The 16304-nt window shown below is 45.4% G+C and overlaps 1 protein-coding gene across 1 annotated transcript in view; it reads left to right on the top strand.

The window, feature by feature from the left end:
- The window catches only part of LOC309543664 (RNA-binding region-containing protein 3-like), a 118366-nt gene that overhangs the window by 10477 nt on the left and 91585 nt on the right, over positions 1–16304 (top strand). The window contains exon 4 of the mRNA XM_082276117.1: positions 11115–11226. Within this exon, the coding sequence (XP_082132243.1) occupies positions 11115–11226 (112 nt within the window). The remainder of the gene's footprint in view (positions 1–11114; positions 11227–16304) is intronic.

Genomic DNA, 16304 nt, shown 5'->3' with positions numbered 1-16304 from the left:
CAAGTACAGTGCATGTGGCCGGCTATGATTGGACACCGCCGGTCACATGGTAAAAAGCCATTTTTTATTGGCTCTTTACACTCATTGGGGATGGTCTGTGTCCCGAGGGACACGCCTCATTACCGATCGCCGTCATAATATGATGTCCGCCCAGGGGTACAGAGCATTCCTGCCGGCGTCATTTTACAATGCACCGGTAGAGAAGTGGTGAAAAAACAATGTCAAGGAAAACTACGGTATTTCTGCAAAGTAAATAACTTTTTATGGTGCTCAATTGCCCTCACCTGTGTGTGTGATTGGTCTTCGTCCTCTCCATCACCATTGACTTTTTCTAATCCTTATGCAGCTGACCTTAGTAAATGGATATGATAGTATATCATTTAGCTTAAGTTCACACTAATGTGGTGCTGGAAACCCATTAATTTGTGCGCGTTTCCCACACTGCATTTAGATCGCACTGTCCTTGTGATCTGCAGTGGGTGTCAGTGCAATCTTAACGACACCCCATGCTCCAGTAGCAAACAGTGGATTTGCCTTTCCCAGGCCCACTCCGAATATACGCTTCACTGCTGAACCTTTTAGTTGTGCTCATCCCTACTATGTGTCCAGTGAGTGGGGACACGAGAGGGGAGCACAGAGTGAAGGTCACAGATTGTCTATTGCCGGGGTCCTCAATAGGCGGACTCCGGGCCGCCTCCGGACCCACACGGATTAAAATCTGGACCGCCGAAGCGGTCTCCTTCCTTCTGTCTCAGCGGGGGGCAGAATGGAGAGGATCGGAGTGGCTGTGTTTAGCGCTGCATGATTACAAAAAGCCGAGTACAAGTTCTTCTGCAGCGGAGAGGATGTCCTACAAAGTCCCGCCTCCTGGGCCGGCTCTTACCTATTATAGACAGAACACTGGTGACGTCTATCATAGGAGCCGGTGTCCAGGAGGCGGGACTTTGTAGGACATCCTCTCCGCCGCAGAAGAACTTGTACTCGGCTTTTTGTAATCATGCAGCGCTAAACACAGCCACTCCGATCCTCTCAATTCTAACCCCCCCGCTGATGACAGAAGGAAGCCGACCGCTTCGGCGGTCCAGATTAATGGGGGCACGCACACTGGTCACTCTGCAATATTGGGGGCACGCACACTGGTCACTCTGCAATATTGGGGGCACGCACACTGGTCACTCTGCAATATTGAGGGCACGCACACTGGTCACTGCATTATTGGGGGCACACACACTTGTCACTGCATTATTGGGGGCACACACACTGGTCACTGCATTATTGGGGGCACACACACTGGTCACTGCATTATTGGGGGCACGCACACTGGTCACTCTGCATTATTGGGGCACACACACTGGTCACTGCATTATTGGGGGCACACACACTTTTCACTCTGCATTATTGGGGGCACACACACTGGTCACTGCATTATTGGGGGCACACACACACTGGTCACTCTGCATTATTGAGGGCAAACACACTGGTCAATCTGCATTATTGGGGGCACACACACTGGTCACTCTGCATTAATGGGGGCACGCACATGGTCGCTCTGCATTAATGGGGACACGCTCTGCATTAATAGGGGCACACACATGGTCGCTCTGCATTTATGGGGGCACGCACATGGTCTCTCTGCATTAATGGGGACACGCTCTGCATTAATAGGGGCACACACATGGTCGCTCTGCATTAATGGGGGCACGCACATGGTCGCTCTGCATTAATGGGGACACGCTCTGCATTAATAGGGGCACACACATGGTCGCTCTGCATTAATGGGGGCACGCACATGGTCGCTCTGCGTTAATGGGGACACGCTCTGCATTAATGGGGGCACGCACATGGTCGCTCTGCATTAATGGGGGCACGCACATGGTCGCTCTGCATTAATGGGGGCACGCACATGGTCACTCTGCATTAATGGGGGCACGCACAATGCTCGATCTGCATTGGATGGGGGCAAGTTTTGGGGAATGCCTTTTTTTGTTGTTGGCGTTCTGTATTTGGAATTTGACGGTCACTTTTCCGGACCTCGGACTGAATGGAAAATTTGTAAGTGGACCTTTCAAGTTTACATTTGAGTACCCCTGGTCTATTGTTTCACAGTTTGAGCACTTTTGGAATATCTACCTCACCAAATAGTTATTATTAATTACCAGGACTGTCTTCACTTTGCACTTATATATATATATATATATATATCATTGTAGACTATAAGGATGCTTTTTCACTTGGCACTTTATGCATATTCATTTGGCATTTAATGTATATGAATGTATCTATTTATTTATGCTTTTTTGCACATCAAGAAATTGCACAAGTTTTTGAGCTGATATTTTGAGGATTTACACACATTAATTGCACATAGGATTGGCACATATAATAATTTGAACATACAATTTTAGTAATCCAATATTTATATATTTATTTTAAGTAGGCACCGAGCACTTTATATCGTTTAAATAAGGGAGCAGCGCTGATACACATATCATATATCTGAAACAAAAGGATCACCTTGTTTTATCAACAGCAGCCCACATTTATAATTTATCATGCACGTTGATTTTGATACATTTTTTCATATTGTGGAAACACAATATATATTCCTAAGCGCGGGTTCATTTATATTTCTATACCTAGACGATCTGCTTCTGTGTGCAGAGTCTTCATCGGCTCTAGAAGTTGATTTGGAAATTTACTGTGTGATCTCTACAAGGGTTCGGATAGACACTGAATTTTCAGAAATCGGCTCTGACTCAGTCTACCAAACTGGACTACTTGGGTCTGACGCTGGATTCAGCCTCGGCCCGGGTGTTTCTTCCGCAGGCAAAACTCTCTGCTCTTGTTGTCCAACCGTCGGTCGTTGCTCAGGACATGCATACAAGTGCTGGGTCTGATGGTCTCCACCTTCGAAGCGGTTCCGTTTGCTCAGTTCCATACCAGACCCCTGCAAAGAGAGATTCTTGCCAAATGGAACAAGGACCGCAGTTGCTGGAGAATCTGATCCTGCTGATCCGGGGTACGCAATGGTCTCTGATATGGTGGCTCCGCTCTCCGGCACTTCGCCTGGGGAAGTTCTTTCTTCCCCTGTATTGGACAGTGATTTCCACGGATGTCAGTCTGTCCGGATGGGGAGGTGTCTTTGGAGTATACTCCACTCAGGGTGTTTGGACTCGAGAGGAGTTCAGTCTACTGCTCAATATCCTGGAGATTCGGGCGATCAGGCTTTGTCTATCCCAGTGGATGGATCGTCTGCAGGGATGCCCGGTGAGGATACAATCGGACAATGCTATGGCTGTTGCATATGTCCATCATCAAAGGGGCACAAGAAGTGCCTTGGTGGCCCGGGAAGTAGCCAGTATCCTCAGGTGGGCAGAACGATGTGTTCCGGCCCTCTCTGCTGTGCACATTCCAAGGGTAGAGAATTGTCAAGCGGACTATCTCAGTCAGCAGACGTTGGATCAGGGAGAATGGTCTCTCCATCCGGAGGTGTTTCATTAACTGTGTATCCGGTGGGGGACTCCCGATGTGGACCTGTTGGCCTCCTGTCTCAACAGGAAGATGCAGAGGTTCGTGTCAAGGTCTCGGGATCCTCTCGCCGATGCCGCAGACGCCCTGGTGGCCCCCTGGGCTCAGTATCATCTGATTTTACGCTTTTTCTCCAATACAACTTCTGTCGAGATTGCTACGCAGAATTGAGGTGGAAGGGATTCCAGTCATTCTTGTGGAGTCAGACTGGCCTCACCAGTCTTGGTACGCAGGCCTGGTAAGGCTGGTAGCAGACATTCCTTGGAAACTTCCACTCAGGGAAGATCTTCTGTCTCAGGGACCAATCTTCCATCCTGCTTTACAGTTGCTGGCTTTAACGGCCTGGCTATTGAAAGCCAGGTGCTGAAGGACAGAGGGCTGTCTGAGTCGGTGATACCTACACTGTTGAAAGCTAGGAGATCTACTTCTAGGAAGGTTTATCATCGAGTTTGGAAGGCGTACATTACTTGGTGTGAGTCTCAGGGGGAGGGGGGGGTTTCTCCCTGTTCCTTTTTCTGTGTCTCGCCTGTTGGAGTTTCTGCAACTTGATGTAGATTAACGTTTGGCTCTCGGCACCATCAAGGGCCAAATTTCCACCTTGGCCATATTTCTCCAAAGGCCGTTGGCGGGGAAGTCCTTGGTTCACACTTATGTGCAGGGGGTTCGCAATCTGGCTCCTCAGGTGTGATCCCTGGTACCTTCCTGGTAACTCAATTTGGTACTGTCGGTACTTCAAAAACCTCCTTTTGAAAATATTTTAACTTCCTCTGCTCAATCTGTTGCAGAAGGTGGCCTTTTTGGTCGCTATTTCTTCTGCGCGTGGGGTGTCTGAGTTGGCTGCGTTGTCCTGGTGGTTCACAGGGACAAGTGGTGTTACGACCCTGTCAGTCGTTCTTTCCTAAAGTTGTCTCCCTAACGGGGGCAAAGACCACAATAAGAACTGACAGGTCTTCTAATCCATCTTCACTCTATCCAAAACTTAAAGTTTTGCCTTTTTAGTTTCTCTTTAACCAGTTTACGACTGCCTACCGCAGATGTACTGCGCTCGCTCTCGGGAGTCAAGGGGGCGAGCACGCGCCGCCGATGCGTGTGTTGGGCGGCTCCGATTGCTGCCTGACACCTGCGATCGTTCCCCGCTGAGAGAGGGCGGTCAGCTGTTGTAAACACAGCCGACCGTCGTCCTCCCTGGGATGATCACAGAGCTCATGTGATCCTGCTATATAGGATCACATATCTCTATGGTCATCCCGGAAGCCACGCCCCCCCCCCCCCCACAGTTAGAATGACTCCCCTTGGCTCACATTTAACCATTTGATTACCCACAGGGTTAACCCCTTCCCTGCCAATGGCATTATTACAGTAACAGTGCATATTTTTAGCACTGATTACTGTAGTAATGTCACTGGTACCCACAAAAGTGTCAAAAATGTCAGTTAGTGGTCCGATCTGTCCGCTGCAATGTCGCAGTCCTGCAAAAAATCGCAGATCGCCGCCATTACTAGTTAAAAAAAAATAAATAAAAATGACATAAATCTTTTCCGTAGTTAGTAGACGCGATAACCTTTGCGCAAACCATCAAAAATACGCTTATTGCGCTTTTCTTTTTTTTTTTTTTTTTTTACCAAAAATATGTAGCAGAAAACAAATTGGCCTAACATGTTAAATTTTGATTTTTAAATTTTTCTTTTTTCTTGGGAATGTTCTATAGCAGAATGTGAAAAATATTGTTTTATTTATTTTTCAAAATTTCAAAATTTTTTTTTTTTTTTTTGTTTATACCGCAAAAAATAAAAATCGCACAGGTGATCAAATATCAGCAAAAGAAATCTCTATTTGTGGGGAAAAAAGGGACGTACATTTTGTTTGGGTACAGTCGCACGACCGCGCAATTGTCCGTTAAAGTAACGCAGTGCCGAATCACAAAATAGGGCCTGGTCAGGAAGAGGGTAAATCTTCCGGGGCTGAAGTGGTTAAGAGGATATTTTCCCTGCATTGAAGTACTATGCTTTCAGTTGCTCTTTGAGTAGAGAAGGGGAGGTGCTGATGTCACTTGAGAGTTCAATCTCCAGTGCACTATGCTGCCATAGTGCCAAAAGTGCTGCCATATTATTGTGGTTCCATAATAACAGTCCATATAAACGAAAGAAAAAACACAATGTAAGGAAAGCACTGTACCCTGGTACAATCATGACATAAATCTCTGGATGAATAAAACATTTCAATTTATTAGAAATGATCCAAAGCATACAGTGGCAGGGAACATCCCATGATATAACGTTGTAGACCCAGTTAAAAATACCTGAAGATGTAACTGCATGAGTGACAGATATGCTCCAGAGAGAACAGTGGGGCTGGTTCAGCTGGGGTCCTGGGGAGGCAAGGCGTGCTGCAGGAGTCCAGATGTGATCCTGATCTGGCTGGGAAACTCAAAAGGAGCATGATGGAGATGCTCCAGTCAGCGAAGGAGCTGACCGGGGGCGTCTGGCTGAGGTGAAACAGCCGAGACGCCTGGGAATAAAAGCCCTCTCGCAGTGAAATCCGGACTGGTCGCCTGGATATAACGTCACAAGCTGGCGGAAGTAGAAGATGGTTAGCCGTAAGGCATGGGCAACGCTGTATCGATTGGGAAGCTCAAGCGGCTCTGTTGCAAAGGAAACATGGGATTAAAACCCAGTAGCCAAGACTACATGTTTCGGGACGTGGCCCCTTCTTCAGGTCTTAATGCCACAGGGTGGTGTCAGCTCCTGTTCAGTTTTCGAGCCAAATTATGGTCACATCTGGAGTCCAGAGATTTATGTCATGACTGTACCAGGGTACAGCACTTTCCTTACATGTGTTTTGTTTTTTCTTTGATCTCATTGGTTTATGAGTTTTGGACAGCAGCGACCCCCCCCCCCCCCCTCCCCCCCACAGCAGGCTCTTTTAATTTCCCCAGTAGTGATTCGAGCGCTTTGACATTTGTGCATTTAAAAGAAAGAGCTTTGTCATCAGCAGATCATGGCTGTAATCTGAAACAGAAAAAAAAAATTGGAAAATAATGAGCAAATTCATGGTGAGAAAGGAAAAAGTACAATGAATCTAAGGAATTTTTTTAATTTTTTCTTTATCCCCATATGAATTCTTGGAGTATATTTTTTTTACTTTTTTCTTTGGAAAGAATTGGGTATTTCTCTATGAGAAGAAAAATCTTTGTCAAAATGTATTATAGAAGGTTATTGAAAATCAATTACACATCTTATATATTGTGTAAAGGCACAGGAAAATTCCAAAAGATATATTTTTATATCTGATTTAATAAGTAAACTATAAAAAACATTATATGATCTTTATAAACTAAATTAATAAACATTAATAAAAAATGAAGAAAGTTAATGTGTAAATCCCCAGAATGCACTTTTCTTATTGGCTTTCGTTTGGTCTGGTAAATATACCTTTTGCAAGCATTTTGTTATATCTGTTTGATAACTGCAAAAAATAAAACAAAAAAAGGTTAATCTTGTCAGAAATTCTGAGCTGTCCTGTCGTCTGTACACTTGCTGTGTTATCTTAAAGAGCCATGTTAGTTCTTATCTTGTAAACAAAGCGTTCTGTATAGGTCACAGAAAAAAAGGAAGGTTATTTTGTCAGCAATAACATAGCGGGCTCTTTAATTCGGTGAACATAGACATTTATTTTGAAAAAATAGGGGATGTGATAATAACATCCGTGCAAAAAAGATGTCAGTGGGTACAATCAGTGTTGGGACAAGAAACAAGACATACATAACATGTGACAAACAGTGACAAAAATCGGCCGGCAAAATAATGTTGCATCAAGAATCTAAATAATCATATAATCAATCAAATGTTAGTTGCAATAATGGTGATTCTTGAAGAGGCTCCTTGGGGGGCTGTGGGGTCGCCAATGGGGCTGATGGCCGTACTGCACAATTGTATGGAGTGTTGGATCCAGTGAAGTCACTCTTTTTTGTGTGCTATTAGTCTTAGCTATGACTTTATGGGGAGAGGGCTGGGGGTATCTCAGTCAGAGAGGTAGCTTTGGGGGAGACAGTATATGTTTAATGTTGCTGCCATGTGGTAAAGCATCAATCGTTAGCATATAGGGTTCTTTGACGGGGACTAGGCAAAGATCTGACAATTGTCTTGATCACTGACGGTAAAATTACAGTTTCTTCACCCCTATCTTGTGACAGAGTGTCGCTCTACGTTTTAACCTTGTAGCTAGTATTGTTGTGGGGGGTATAAGGTGATAAAGGGGACTTGTGCAGAGCAAAACCGATCGGGTATGTGCCTCCGATTCCCGCTGACCGCATGTAATGAATGGCGGTTCAGTGCGGTAAGTGGTATCTCACTTACTCTGACGGCCCTTCGGCCGTTTCTTCACCCCTGTTTAAGGAGCACACAGTACCTCATAGATGATCCGTAGAGCGATTACTTGTGTCCTGCCGCTGCCGGTCTCCGTGCGTGCTGCCCTCGGCTTCTGCTCTCCCGAGCGATCCGTCGCCTGTTAGGAGTGGTGAGGGGATGTGCCGCCGGGCTGTGACGTTGACGCATTTCGCTTCCTGTTGCGTAGCTTCGTCTGGACGTGGTTGAGTCGGTCAGCTGATCCCTTATATGTAGATCTTCTCAGCTGTACTGACTTGGGATTGATTGTGACAAGGGAGTTTCTGTGTGTGCATTCTTCACACAGGTGGGGGTTGCTGCAAGGGCATTGTTGGAGAAAAGGATTTGGAATAAGTTCACAGGATTTTGATTGCCCGATTTTGATTGGACATGTATTGGGTCTAGAAAACATCAATATTATTTTCAAGATGTATAAATCTGAAAATTCGTGGGTTGGAGTGTGGGTTCATTACAGTCATAAAGCCTTTTATATCTATTAAGTATATACATAAATACAAGGTTACCCTTTGGTATAAGGCAATAGATGTATCAGATATACGTTTACTTTTTCTGAAAAATGGGTATTTATCTTATTTAATTTAATAAAGATGGAGTCCCATTTAGAGATCTTGTCCAAAATTTGTGTTTATACAAATTTTGGACAAGATCTCTAAATGGGACTCCATCTTTATTAAATTAAATAAGATAAATACCCATTTTTCAGAAAAAGTAAACGTATATCTGATACATCTATTGCCTTATACCAAAGGGTAACCTTGTATTTATGTATATACTTAATAGATATAGAAGGCTTTATGACTGTAATGAACCCACACTCCAACCCACGAATTTTCAGATTTATACATCTTGAAAATAATATCGATGTTTTCTAGACCCAATACATGTCCAATCAAAATCCCGTGAACTTATTCCAAATCCTTTCCTCCAACAATGCCCTTGCAGCAACCCCCACCTGTGTGAAGAATTCACACACAGAAACTCCCTTGTCACAATCAATCCCAAGTCAGTACAGCTGAGAAGATCTACATATAAGGGATCAGCTGACTGACTCAACCACGTCCAGATGAAGCTACGCAACAGGAAGCGAAACGCGTCAACGTCACAGCTCGGCGGCACATCCCCTCACCACTCCTAACAGGCGACGGACCCCTTTAGGAAAGCAGAAGCCGAAGGCAGCACGCACGGAGACCGGCAGCGGCAGGACACGAGTAATCGCTCTACGGATCATCTATGAGGTACTGTGTGCTCCTTAAACAGGGGTGAAGAAACGGCCGAAGGGCCGTCAGAGCAAGTGAGATACCACTTACCGCACTGAACCGCCATTCATTACATGCGGTCAGCGGGAATCGGAGGCACACTCTGTCACAAAATAGGGGTGAAGAAACGGTAATTTTACCGTCAGTGATCAAGACAATTGTCAGATCTCTGCCTAGTCCCCGTCAAAGAACCCTATATGCCAACGATTGATGCTTTACCACATGGCAGCAACATTAAACACATACTGTCTCCCCCAAAGCTACCTCTCTGACTGAGATACCCCCAGCCCTCTCCCCATAAAGTCATAGCTAAGACTAATAGCACACAAAAAAGAGTGACCTCACTGGATCCAACACTCCATACAATTGTGCAGTACGGCCATCAGCCCCATTGGCGACCCACAGCCCCCCAAGGAGCCTCTTCAAGAATCACCATTATTGCAACTAACATTTGATTGATTATATGATAATTTAGATTATTGATGCAACATTATTTTGCCGGCCGATTTTTGTCACTGTTTGTCACATGTTATGTATGTCTTGTTTCTTGTCCCAACACTGATTGTACCCACCGACATCTTTTTTGCACGGATGTTATCACATCCCCTATTTTTTCAAAATAAATGTCTATGTTCACCGAATTAAAGAGCCCGCTATGTTATTGCTGACAAAATAACCTTCCTTTTTTTCTGTGACCTATACAGAACGCTTTTATATGCTGTTTTGGGTTAAGCCAGCCAAACACACACAGACAACACGGGCACGTACATAGACCACGCTAACAATACTCAAAACAAACTACCTTGTATAGTTCTTATCTTGGACTACAGAATCATTTAACTGTTGTGTTGAGATCTGGGAGCGGGAGTGATTTGAGCAGTTTAGCAAAGGCACTCGGTAGGGCTGACCTCACTTACATCACAAAAAAGCCGTGTGTTGTCAGTCCACAAAAGGACTTTAGAGAGGAGCGCATTTCTGGCAAATCTACAGGTACTTTACTGTACTTGCAGAGTCTTTAAAGGGTAAGTTCACTTTTGTTTTTTTTGTTTTTTCAAAAAATTAAAAGGTGAACTAACTAAATATGCAGGCCAATACCCCATACACCATTGCACATAGCTGGCAAGATGCCCTGTAACGTCAGTTTAGTAGTCTGTACACTTCAATACACAATCTCCGAGTGAGTACCCATCATAATCCTCATAATGGCAAACACTCTTTGGTCTTTACATTCATGTGACCATCCTGACCAAGGAGAAGCACATCTGAGGTTTCTTCTTCTGGTATGATGTCCCAGAAGAAAGAAACATTTCTAATTGGTCAACATAGCTATGTGGTTGTGCTGAATAATGAGTGTTTGCCATTGCAAGCATTCTCATGGGCACTCACTCCAGGCCTGTGTATTGCAGTATACACACATGCTACACTGGCAGCATGGCACATCAGCCACTAGGTGCAGCGGTGTCTAGATAGGTAGCTAAGATATTATTTTTTATATTTTTGAATGGAGCCCTGCTTGTACTGTCTGCTCATTACTGGACAGGTATAATGAACATCCTGTCAAGAGCTGAATTATGGCTGAATGAATAATTTGTAAACTTGGGATGGTAATTTATGGTTAATAAATGAAGAAATGGTTGACAGTAGACTAAATTCCATAGTAAACACTCGGGGCATACCTGACTCCTGTAACAATATTATTTGCTATCACATTATTTTTTACATCTTCACATTAATACGGTCAGAATGGAAGTGTGAAAATGGCAAACTAGTGGTTCAAAAAAAAAAAAAAAATCATTGTATTTTACATGCTTTTATTATAATATTTTAGGATGTGTACTGTATTACAAGCTTATTTAGTTCTGCATGTGCCGATAAAATGCCTTAATGAAAACCTTTTTTTTTTTTTTTTTTTTTTTTTTTGTAACAGGCTAGTTTTCCCAATAAAATCCAGCCTAAAGTACCTATATCCACCTCCTACAAGCACAGTTTTGGCAAACATTGCAAATGCCCTAGCAAGTGTCCCAAAGTTCTATGTTCAGGTAAAACCTGTTTTAATACATGTATTTAAATTTAAAAAGTAATTTAAGTTTATAGTTAATGTGACACTACCACTATAAATACAGACAAGGACACAAGAACAAGAGGGTAGGGGCTATGTGTTTTCATTGAACATATTGAATGTAAAGGCAGAGATTATGCATTAGGCAAAAGCCATTCAAACTTTCTTGTCAGGGGTTACGTTGGCTCTGGTGTGGGGGAAAAAAATGCATGCTGCTGGGTTTTCTTTTCTTAAAGGCTAAGATAACTTTATTAAAAAAAAAATATATATATATATAATATATATGTGTGTGTGTAAGTGTAGGAATTACAACAGTTTGTATATGTGCCTCCCACTTTTTAAAGGACCAAAAGTAATGGTACAGATTAACAATCATACATCAAACTTTCACTTTTTAATACTTGGTCGCAAATCCTTTGCAGTCAATTACAGCCTGAAGTCTGGAACGCATAGACATCACCAGACACTGGTTTTCATCCCTGGTGATGCTCTGCCAGGCCTCTACTGCAACTGTCTTCAGTTCCTGCTTGTTCTTGGGGCATTTTCCCTTCAGTTTTGTCTTCAGCAAGTGAAATGCATGCTCAATTGGATTCAGATCAGGTGACTGACTTGGCCATTGCATAACATGCCACTTCTTTCCCTTAAAAGACACTTTGGTTGCTTTCGTATTATGCTTTGGGTCATTGTCCATCTGCACTGTGAAGTGCCGTCCAATGAGTTCTGAAGCATTTGACTGAATATGAGCAGATGATATTGCCCGAAACACTTCAGAATTCATCCTGCTGCTTTTGTCAACAGTCACATCATCAATAAATACAAGAGAACCAGTTCCATTTGTAACCATACATGCCCACGGCATGACACTACCACCACCATGCTTCACTGATGAGGTGGTATGCTTTGGATAGCAGTTCCTTGCCTTCTCCATACTCTTCTCTTTCCATCATTCTGGTACAAGTTGATCTTGGTCTCATCTGTCCATAGGATGTTCCGGAACTGTGAAGGCTTTTTTAGATGTTTGGCAAACTCTAATCTAGCCTTCCTGTTTGAAGCTCACCAATGGTTTACATCTTGTGGTGAACCCTCTGTATTCACTCTGGTGAAGTCTTCTCTTGATTGTTGACTTTGACACACATACACCTACCTCCTGGAAAGTGTTCTTGATCTAGCCAACTGTTGTGAAGGGTGTTTTCTTCACCAGGGAAGAATTCTTCGGTCATCCACCACAGTTGTTTTCCGTGGCCTTCCGGGTCTTTTGGTGTTGCTGAGCTCACCGGTGCGTTCTTTCTTTTTAAGGATGTTCCAAATAGTTGATTTGGCCACACCTAATGTTTTTAATATCTCTGATTGGTTTGTTTTGTTTTTTCAGCCTAATGATGGCTTGCTTCACTGATAGTGACAGCTCATTTGATCTCCCATTCAGCGTTGACGGCAACAGATTCCAAATGCAAATAGCACACTTGAAATGCACTCTGGACCTTTTTTATCTGCTCCTTGTAAATGGGATAATGAGGGAATAACACACACCTGGCCATGGAACAGCTGAGCAGCCAATTGTCCCATTACTTTTGGTCCCTTAAAAAGTAGGAGGCACATATACAAACTGTTGTAATTCCTACAAATTAAAGCTGAGAGTCTGCAGTTAAAGCACATCTTGTTTTGTTTTTATTTCAAATCCATTGTGGTGGTGTATAGAGCCAAAAAGATTAGAATGGTGTCGATGTCCCAATATTTATGGACCTGACTGTAGGTCTGGTTTACACTGATGCAGATCATAGTCCATGCATTTTTGATGCAGAATAAAAGTGTTTAACATGGGTTCCAGTGGCCCTAGTTCACACCAGTGTCGTGCGTTCCAGTGTAATCAACAAAAGTAAAGTGTGGCATTTTCTCTTACGTCCTCCGACAGTCGCCGACCATTCACACAGTCTTCACTAATGGGGTATTGCTTCCTCTCCACAGGAGTTTCTAGGCATAAGACTTGTAAAAGAACAATGCATCTACATAGTCACACCTATGGGGGCTGTCCTTCTAGTCCAATACCCCACTGCAATAGCCATTCCAATTCAGTTTGTCTTCTGCCTAGCTTAGGAGTGGATAGGCTTCCCTGTGCTGAGGCTACAGTCTCAGCCTTCCTCTTTTTCTTTTATGATTTATTTTCAAAAGATGTAATTTTTCTTTACATTGTTAGCTGTTTATTTTACCAGCACTAGTTAGTGGATCTTTGGATGGAGACGGCGTTTGCGGAGCCGGGAATCGGACTGACCGTCCTGGTTCTCCAGGACAGAGGGTCAGATGGAATCCCAGCCCGCCATCGAGCGTTTCGCAGGCTATGTGTTGGCCCTGGCCTCACAAGCGACCCATCCCAGTCCATCAGGGATGCAGCCGTGTGAGGTGGCTACCTCACTGGACATAGCATAGGTTCATCCGTGCACTGATGGTGTCCTGCGTTCTGGCTGGCGGCACTCCCCTGCCATCTGAGGGTGGGCGATTTCCCGCTTGATATGAGGCACCCCACGCCATCAGGTACAGGTAAGTACATTCTGTGTGGGGCCTCTGTCTGGGGTCGGCAGTCCTGTGTGTCTGTGGTGTCCCCTATGTCTGTGCGTTTTTGGGCTTCCTGATCCGGTCACTGCGGGGGTTTTATTCTCTCACAGCAGTGCTGTGTGGGGTTTTGGGGTCCCTCTCCTAAGGTCACTTTGGGTGCTTGGAGGTGCAGACACATGCAGCGGCCGCTGCGGGGTTAAAAACCGCCGGTCCGCCATTTTAAGTGTGGGCAGCATGTCTGGCTTCATTATGGGCGTTTATACAGCATGCTATGTAGTGATTTTGGCGCCTTGCGGAGCCATCTTGCGTGTGGCATTCGATCGTTCAGAGCACATGTCGGCGGCCATCTTGCCGAAGCCTCCCATTAGGTCTGGTCAGTTTTGTGCCTGCGGGGGGTCTGTGTGTCAGTCTCTATAGCGGTGTGCTGTGGGGGTCCGCGCCGCTCTTAAAGGGCCAGTTCAACAAACAAAACAAAAAAATAACTTTTTATTTCTGTTATGGAATCCCAGGACAGCAAATTCCCTCCAGCTTTGGTGGGGGATTCAGGGTCCTCTGAATCTTCTACCGTCAATTTTGGCTGCTGTTGTGGCAACTTTGGTGTCAAAAATGGATGTGCTGATATCTGAACGTGCTGCTAGGAAAAGGCCTAGAATTTCCTTTTCTTCTGATTCTGAGTGTGACATGGTTGCTGTAGGTAGCGTGGCCCTTTCGGGGTCTCGCTCTTCTCAGGACCCGCAAGAGTCTGAGTGGGAGGCGGAGGTTGCAGGGGTGGATGATTCCCCCCCCCCCCCCGGGTCACCCGAGGAACGCACAGCTATGAATGAGTTGATCCTAGCAGTAAAGGATACACTACATTTGGAGGATGAGACCACTCCGGGCGTTGTGTCCTCTTTTGGTACACACAGGACCCGCAAGACGGCGCAGGTTTTTCCTTGCCCTGCAGAGTTTCACCATAAGGTGAATGAGCTATGGCGTAATTTAAAACACACCTTCGTGGTGCCTAAGAAGTTTCAACTTCTCTACCCTTTTGCGGCTACTACGGCTGCGCGCTGGTTTGTGCCTCCTCAAGTGGATCACACGGTGGCCAGGTTGAACAGAGCTACCCTTCTCCCTGCCGAGGACTCCCCGGTGTTTAGGGATCCTACTGATAGGAGGCTGGAATCTCTTGCCTGACATTCCTACATGGTGGCGGGTTCCATGCTCAAGCCTATCTTTGCCTCTGTGATGGTGGCTCAGGCTGTGGCGGATTGGACCAAGGTGCTCAAACGCACCCTTGTGGCCGACTGCCCCTCCCACTACAGTGGAGATGGTGGATCAGATTTATCGCGGGGTCATGTATTTGTGCGATGCGGCTCTAAATGAGGCCCCTTTGGCGATACGCCTGTCCAGTGTCGCTGTGATTAACCGTCGCTTAATCTGGTTAAAATGCTGGTCGGCTGACCAAAAATCCAGGAAGACGGTGGCTGACATCCCCTATGCGGGGTCTCGCCTTTTTGGGGAATCCTTGGATGAATTAGTTAAAGGAGTCACTGGGGGTAAGAGCACTCTGCTGCCCCAGAATCCTAAGGGCAAGTTTTTCCGCGGTAAGCGGGGCCCCTCCTTTAAACCTACTCAAGGGTCCTTTCGTGCCTTCAAGGCGCAGAACAAGGGTAAACCCTTCAAGGGCCAAGGTGGTCAGAAAAAGCCCTGGTTTGGCAAACAAAAATCCGGCCAGGCTGGGGCGGCGGCTGCTTGAAGGGGCGCCCTCACCCGTTACAGGGGTGGGGGGACGTTTGCGCAGTTTCCTCCAACCTTGGCTGCTCCGAATCACGGACAGGTGGGTTCAGGAAATCATTCGGTCAGGGTACAAGATCAAATTTCTTTCACGGCTGGCGAACAGATTCTTTCCCTCAAATCTTCATTTGACCCTAGGGCGGGTACAGGACCTACATCAGGCGGTGCAGGATCTTCTCGCTCAGGGGGTGATCGTCCCGGTGCCTCATCGGGACAGGTTTCGGTGTTTTTATTCAAATCTGTTCACTGTGCCCAGAAAGGAGGGCAAAGTGCGTCCGATTCTGGACTTAAAAGAGTTTAACCGCTTTGTGCGAGTTCGAAAGTTCCGCATGGAATCACTCCGCTCGGTGGTGGCCTCCCTAAATCCGAGGGAGTTCCTGGCCTCTATAGACCTGAAGGATGCGTATCTACACATCCCCATTTTCGAGGGTCATCAGAGGTACCTCCGATTCGCTATCGCGAAGGAACATTACCAGTTTGTGGCGTTACCTTTCGGTCTCGCTTCGGCTCCAAGGGTCTTTACCAAAGTGTTGGCGCCTGTTCTGGGCCTGTTGCGGGCACAGGGCATTGTGGTCTTTGGATATCTGGACGATCTCCTGTTAAGATCGAGTGCCAGTCAGAGCCTGCTGCGCGATCTGTCTACTACAGTCCAGACGCTTCAGGAGTTCGGTTGGACAATCAACATTCAGAAGTCTCCTTCGGTTCGTCTCCCGTATCTGGGAATGGTTCTGGACTCTG

The sequence above is a fragment of the Pelophylax lessonae genome (genome assembly GCF_965119305.1).
Source record: "Pelophylax lessonae genome assembly, contig: HAP1_SCAFFOLD_283, whole genome shotgun sequence".
NCBI classification, from domain to species: domain Eukaryota; kingdom Metazoa; phylum Chordata; class Amphibia; order Anura; family Ranidae; genus Pelophylax; species Pelophylax lessonae.
The sequence above is the reverse complement of the archived record's forward strand: the minus strand, read 5'-3'. Positions and strand labels throughout refer to the sequence as shown.